The sequence below is a fragment of the Lycium ferocissimum genome, chromosome 3 (genome assembly GCF_029784015.1).
Source record: "Lycium ferocissimum isolate CSIRO_LF1 chromosome 3, AGI_CSIRO_Lferr_CH_V1, whole genome shotgun sequence".
NCBI lineage: Eukaryota > Viridiplantae > Streptophyta > Magnoliopsida > Solanales > Solanaceae > Lycium > Lycium ferocissimum.
Window position 1 is genome coordinate 61,592,143 of NC_081344.1, and position 7,964 is coordinate 61,600,106.

Sequence of the window (7,964 nt, forward strand, 5' to 3'; positions counted from 1 at the left end):
CATTTGGCCTTATAATGTCATCTACGAAAGTTTCGGGGTAATCCAATTCCATTGGTGGAAGTTACATATGTTCAAACTCACTTTTCTCACTCGAACATAATATACCTAATTCAATTATCTTGAATGAAAAAGGGTCAAACATAAGCTCGGATTTCTAAGAGTAGAATCGTCCCGAGGCTCGTATTCAAACCTATTACAACTAAGACATGCCAAAAAAAGAAAGGGGGTAAGCCTTACATACCTTTTTCTATTTTACGCTTCTCCAAATTCAAGTTCCAAGTTCGCCAAAATCTACAATTTGGTCACATTTACCAAACATTAATCATAAAGCCTTAAGGATTCAATCTTAACCAATTCTTGCCTTAACCTTTCAAATAATTTTCATTCTGAAGAGATTTATGAGAATTATTAAGCAAGACAATTTTACCCTTGGATACTTTAGACTTTACAAGAATATGCGCGGGATGGACCGAACGGCCTACGAGATGTACCCTCAGATTTGGGAATCTGCATATCTTGTCTTTTATACGTCTATGCTTCACAAGTGTATTGAGAAATTCCCCGCAGTTGTACCAAATGATGATATTTGGATTATAGAACAGTTATCGTATGAGAGAGTTCCTACTACCCTCTCAGCTAGCTTCAGGTTTATGGATTGAGAATCAGAAATGTAATCTTGGTAAAGTACTATGAAGGAATGTAAATGTAGAGGAAATGACTTGAGAAGCTGAGGAAGACAAGAGATTCAGAATATCTGTGCTTGTCTTTGCCCAAAGGAGATCCAGATATCCACGTTTGATTCCATTACCAAAAGGGATTTAGACTAAGACATCATAGCCTTCAGGTATGTATATGTTGCTAGTTACTGTCATTGGTCGCGTGGGGCCATTATTGTTATTGCTTATTGTGGCGTTGTATATTTTGGTTGTTGTGTCACAGGTTGGTAGTGATACAGTTATAGGGGAAGCTCTGTCAAAATTTCTATAAGATCTCTGAGAATTTAACAGTCGAGGACGAATGTTTCTAAGGAGGGAAGGATGTTACACCTAGAAAATTTTCGTCGTTTGCATTGTAAGTAAACTAAAATAAGACGGAGAGGTCATGGAACCCTTATAAGGTTAAGGAGGACTTTTAACAAGTGCTAAACAAAGGTATAAAGGTTGCGAGATTCAAGCGAATCGAAGAAATTAAGTTTGTCAAAAATTTGGAAAAACTTGGCAGAATTTTGGACAAGATTTTTTGTCCAACTTGAGAGAGGCATATCTCCTAGAATATAAGAAGTTATGGAATCCATAACTTATGTAAATTCAAGTTCAGTGAGTCTTCTTTCCAATGCAACTAAAAAATCGCAATTCTGAGTACGGGATGAAATTACGGGACGTACTTTGAAGTACCGTCCGCACTTTTTGCCAACACTTTGTCCAGAAATTCAGAAAGTTTAAGTCAGTGGACTTGGCCTATAAATTTATTTCCACGATCTTGGGTCATCACTTTTCACCAAAAACAAATCCTAATAGACCCCTTAAGCTCTCCCAATCATTTCTAATCATCTGAAACCTTTTCAAGAGAGGATCAAACACTAAACCCTTAACTAATTCCTAGAAAGTGATTGTTCCTGGCTCTACTTAGAGTTGTGGTGATTAAGTCTTGGAGCAAGTTGTGTGGGTTAAAATTCTTCAAATATAAGGTATGTTCTTCATCTTATCTCTTTTGTTGAGTTGATTTGAATGTTTAACAAGATTTAAAAAGTGAAAATAGTTATGAAGGAAAGTCATAAAGTGTTGTGTTGTAGTTGTTGAGTTCATGGGTTGTTTGAGCATGTTATGGTTGTATTGTTGAGCTAATTTCCATGCATATGGATAGAATTTAATGTTGTTGGTGTCTTTGATGAGATTATACTCCTTCATTGGGAAGAAAGGAAGTGTATATTGTTATTGTATATGGGTATACTTTAGGTTGTTTGGTGTATATTCTTTGTATAGGAGGTGAAAAGAGTATTTAAGGACTTTTGTAAGCCTGTTATTGTTATTGTGGGTTGTTGTACATATTGAGGCAATTGGAGAGCAAGGGGAAATGCTGCCCATTTTACTTTAGAATCAAGTTGTCATTGATATACGTGATATACTAGCACTATCTAAGTTTATATATGTATTCCTTGTTATAGGATTGGCGTGCCGATTATAAGTAGCTCAATTGTTGGATTGCTTGGACGACTTGAGGTATGTAAGGCTGTCCCTTTCTTTCTTTTTGGCATGATCCTATGAACAAAACGTACACGTAACGTTATTCATAATGATTCTACTCTTAGAGTTAGGAATGATCCATTTGATTCATGCTCCACATAGTTATCTTCAGAAAGTCTTGCTTAGATCTAGTTTCATCTTTAGAGTCACTCGTATTCCTATCACGTTTATGTATGGGATATGGGGAAGGTAACGGCATTATATACGCACTATCCGATCGGCGGTCATATGATGATACGATGATGATGATACGAGGATGATGATGATGATGTGTACCGATACGATACGATGAGATGCCTAGGATGGCTTGATAGGCGTTGTATACTCATATATATATATATATATATATATATATATATATATATATGTATGACCTCATGCATGCATGCACGAATTGTGCATAACATTGGTCCATAGAAACGACTCGGATGTACGGGTTTATTTTCTCTCTCATGTTTCATGTTACTCTATATGTCTAAGTATGTTATTTTTCATGTTTTACATACTCGGTACATTGTCCATACCGACGTCCCTTTCTTTCCGGGGTCTTGCGTTTCATGCCCGCGAGTTCTTGAGATACGAGTTGATGGATCTCTCAGTAGGATACTAGCTCTGCAGGTAGTGTTGTGGAACTCCACTTGCTCCGAAGTTGCTCTGTAAGTCAGCATGGTTGCATATGCAATTGCATGGGTATGGAGGGGCCCTGTCCCCTCCTTATTATGTACACCAGTAGAGGCTCGTAGACATATATGCACAGTTAGAAGTTCTATGACCTTCTCAGTCCGTATTCTGTTATATTACTATTTTGATAGCCTTGTCGGCTTGTATACTTGGGCCAATCTTGATGACGTATATGTATATCTTTTGGACTGGTGTCCCTCACAGCTGATGATATTTATGAGATAGCATGATGGCCTACTCAAGTATGATCATATAACGAGATGCGTGTATGTCTTGTGGTGCTCGGTAGGTTAGCTCCGGGTGCCCGTCATGACCCTACGGTTGGTCGTACGTAAATTTGCCTATGTTTTGAGCAAATGTGGAAGCATAACACAAACAACCAGAAGTTTTGAAAGAATGATAGGAAGGGGTTTGTCCAAACAGTCTTTCATAGGAAGTTTTGTCTAATAGAACCCTTGAAGGGAACCTATTGATAAGGTAAGTGGTTGTAAGAATACACTCTCCCCAATAGCAAATAGGAACTTTGGCTGAAATAAAATAGCCTTAGCTATTTCCAATAAATATCTATGCCTCCTTTAAACAATCCCATTTTGTTGTGGGGTGGCAACACAAGAAGTTTGATGTAAAATTCCTTGTGAATTAAGAAAAATAGAAGCATCAGATCCTTTCCCAAGTTCTAATGCATTATTAGATCTGATACATTTCACCTTAACATGAAACTCTCTCTCAACCATTGCCATGAAATGTTGTAAAACCGAGAATGCATTACTTTTAGCACTTAATAGGTATGTCCATGTTCCTTTACCATAATCATCCACAATTATAAGAAAATATTTGTATCCATTGTAGATAGGAACCTTATAAGGACCCCAAGTATCAATGTGAATTAAGTAAAATAGCTTTAGATTTGATTGAACTAATTGGGAATGGCGAAGAAATAAATCTGCCCCACCCATGGAGAATTTCTGAACATCAAGTAAGTTTCCTTCCCAATGCATGCATCCTATGCCTGTGCAGTACGAATAAGCTATGCATAATTTTAGTGTTTTTTATGTAAACTGTTTGGTTTACTTTAATATTAGTGTTTTTGTGTAAACTGTTTGACTTACTTTAATTTTAGTGTTTTTCATGTAAACTGTTTGGTTTACTTTAATATTAATGTTTTTGTGTAAACTGTTTGACTTATTTTAATTTTAGTGTTTTTTGTGTAAACTTTTTGATTTACTTTAATTTTAGTGTTTTTTTGTAAACTGTTCGATTTACTCCTAACTTTAGTTTTTTTTTTTTTTGTGTGTGTGTGTGTGTAAACAGGCGGAAAAGGAAGGTGGTTGTTAGCAATGGCGACAGTCCATAAATAAATCAAACAATGTATACAATAATATGAAATATTTTGCAAATTTGAAATATAAAAATAAAAGTATCATATAAATTACTTATTATTTTAAAAATAAAAAAAAATCCAAAGATGTCTCATGAGATAGTTGCGTCTTGCGGAGTGAGTTTACTTAACCCAAAATACGCAACTTTTCTTCTATCCTTACAGTAAGCGACTTTCAAAATACAAATTCAGATCCAAAAACAGAATTCCTCTTCCTTCTTTTTCACGCTACTAACAAATCCAACATTTCCCCCTTAATCTAGCACTCCCTCATTCTCTCTCTACACTTCCAACCAGGTAACTCTCTTTCTCTCTCTAGAATTTTCTGGTAAACACGATTTTTCAATCTCTTTGTTTTACTTCAAAATACAGTCTACTCTCTCTATAACCGCGTCATTTGTTCCGATATTGCTATAGCTAATTGCTCTTGTAGAAAGCATATAATACAATATAACATGAATGATCGGTTCCACAGAAAATATAGTTGTTATATAGAGAGATCTGACTTTAGATCTGCATTTTTTGGCATTGTAAACTGTTTGATAGTCTCTAAGGAAGGTTCTGTATACAATAATTTTAGAATCAAACAATGTACTATTCAGTAATATAAATTTTTTGAACTGTCTTATAAATTACTATAAACTGTTTGATTTACCACTTTAATTTTATCTCGCAAACACGATTTTTCGATCTCAAGATCTGCATTGTAAACTGTTTGATTTACTTTAATTTTAGCGTTTTTATGTAAACTGTTTGGTTTACCTTAATTTTAGCGTTTTTACGTAAACTGTTTGATTTACTTTAATTTTAGTTTTTTTTTATGTAAACTGTTCGGTTTACTTTAATTTTAGTGTTTTTATGTTTAATTTTAGTTTTTTTTTATGTTAACTGTTTGATTTACTTTAATTTTAGCGTTTTTATGTTTAATTTTAGTTTTTCTGTAAACTGTTTCGTTTACTTTAATTTTAGCTTTTTTTGTGTAAACTGTTTGACTTGCTTTAATTTTAGTGTTTTTGTGTAAACTGTTTGATTTACTTTAATTTTAGTGCTTTTTGGTAAACTGTTTGATTTACTTTAATTTTAGTGCTTTTTCGTAAACTGCTCGATTTACTCCTAACTTTAGTGTTTCTTTTCTTTTTTTTTTTTTTTTTTTTTTTTTTTTGTTGTGTGTGTGTGTAAACAGGCGGAAAAGGAAGGCTGTTAGCAATGGCGACAGTCCGAGTGTTTTCTATCACAATTGTCTTTGCTATTCTGTTTGTTCAACAATGTATCTGTACAGATTCGCCCGCACCAGCACCGGAATCCGGTGCTGATGTGGCTTCCTCTCCACCGGAGAGTCCTGCTCCGTCGCCTTTATCAAATCTAACTTCTCCTCCAGCTCCTCCACCGTCAGATCTCCCTTCGGATTCATCTCCGGCGCCATCACCGGTGAATGATGGTACTGCCTTCAATATCTTCTCTTATATTCCCTCAGTTAACTTTTACTCGTCACATTTCGCACATTTCGCTTTTCGAGTGTCAAACTACCTGAAATTTGACTAGCGTTTTAAGTGTAACTTTTCGTTATATTAGTAAGAGATCATTTTTCGACCTTTGAGTATTACTCCCTTTGTTCACTTTTAGTTGTCCATTATTCTAAAAATAAATTTTTATTTTACTTGCCACTTTTAGTATATCGCGAGAAGTCAATTTTTTTTTTCCAGTTTTACCCATAGTATTAATTACTCATTTCAAATCATTTTTCAAGTCTGTTAAAACTATACACTAATTAATACGGTATCATGGTAAATTATGTACTGCATTTATTATTTCTTAAAGGGTGTGCAAAATCCCTAGTGGACAAGTAAAAGTGAGCCGACGGAGTATTTTTGAAATATTGAATTAATCTAATAAAATTCAACTTTGAAAAGTAGTCAAATTGTTTCTCGAGAAGTGAATGTCACAAGTAAAAGTGAATGGAGGGCTTAATATTTTGTTGTTTGTTCTTCTGTTAACCTTTCAAAACTTGCTGTATTATTTAATTTTGCGGGTTCATATATCTTCAAATGTATGTTTGTTTAATTTTGGGAAAATATTTTACATTGTTGAAATAGTTTGTTAGGACAGTACCTAGCACGTATTTTATTTATCATTTCACCACTTAATTACTTGTATTTTATGTATGTTAAGCTTGTATTGTTACTTCGTATTTGACTTTAATATATTTTTAAAGTAGTCCAAATGTAATGTACTTCCTACATGAAGGGAATAAAAACGTATATTTCAAACAATTAAAAGTTAAATGTGCTTTAGCAAATATTACAATGATTAAAATCAGAGTTTACCAATAATTGGAGGACCAAAAAGTGCTATTTCCCCCCCCCCCCCCCCCAAAAAAAAAAACAAAAAATCTCATGAGATTAGATAGTTGTTGGTACTGAATGTTGTTTGTTCTTCTATTGACCTTTTAAAACCTACTGAATTATTTAATTTTGCGGATTCCTGTATCTTCTAATGTATACTTGTCTAATTCTGGCCAAGCATTTTACATTGCTGAAATAGTTTGTTAGCAATAGTACCTAGCACGACCATTTACTTAAATTATTATGGTAGCAGTACTATTTATTTTTTCCAGTGCTATTATTTTGCTAATAAATGACTCTATTATTGTGGTGTTACCTTTGCTTCATACTGCTACTTCAAAAGATTCACCGTCTCCAGCACCAGCTCCAAATTCTGAAGTTGCAAGTGATATAAGCCACGAGAGTGCTGAGGATTCGAAGGAATCGTCTAGTGGTGGAATGACCAGCGGGAAGAAGGCTGGAATAGCAGTTGGAGTTATCGCAGCCGTTTGTTTTGTTGGTCTTGGTGCATTGGTGTATAAGAAGAGGCAACAGAATATTCAACGAACACAGTTCGGGTATGATGCTAGGAGAGAAATTCTTTAGGTGATTCTATATATCATATGCGTTCAGTTTATATAGATAACATATACTATACTGCATTGATTGATCTTCATGATTAGATTTGTTGCATTTGGAATTTGTACGACAATATTATTAGATTTATTTGATTCTTTACTCACTGTACTATTGGAAATTTAACTTTTGATTCACCATATAATAAATGCTTTTTCTGATAAATTTAGAATTTAGTTTGACTTCTTACTTAAAGATAGTTGTTATATTTGTAAGTTACCGGTGCTGTGAATGTGATGAAGAATCAACAAAATGCTTTAGGCTTTTGTTCGAAAATTTGAAGTTATATTAATTCACTGATGAGCAAGGTAATTTAGATTTATATTACAGTGGGTGGTTGTTGTTGTATTCTTTATATTGAGAGGAAGAATTTGCAATAATTGGCTCAATACTTGTACTGAGCAGCAATGCTTGTGGGTGTTCTGAGGTGTGCACAACCTATCCCACATACCATAGTTATTTTTTGAAAGAAATTGAAGGAAAAAACTTGATGGTAGTGTCTTCCTTTGAATTGAATGACTCGTTAGTTAGTTGAATTATTCAGGAATAACTGTGGATCTGTTGCATATGATTGCATTAATTGCGCCCAAGAATGTGCTCTGGTCAATATTGTAGATTGAGAATCGTGAGATTTTGAATTCAAATTTCAACACACAAAACGCTATGGGATCGTTTGGTTGGTGGGGTAAGGATACAATTGCGGAA

At 34.3% G+C, this 7,964-nt stretch overlaps 1 protein-coding gene across 1 annotated transcript; it reads left to right on the forward strand.

Annotated features, from left to right (window-relative positions):
* Positions 1-4,453: 4,453 nt before the first annotated feature.
* Positions 4,454-7,373, forward strand: LOC132048963 (uncharacterized). The gene is made up of 3 exons (XM_059439642.1): positions 4,454-4,599; positions 5,486-5,819; positions 6,917-7,373. Exons 2-3 carry the CDS (start codon positions 5,509-5,511, stop codon positions 7,227-7,229), a joined length of 624 nt encoding a protein of 207 aa, XP_059295625.1. The 5' UTR covers positions 4,454-4,599; positions 5,486-5,508; the 3' UTR covers positions 7,230-7,373.
* Positions 7,374-7,964: the final 591 nt, after the last annotated feature.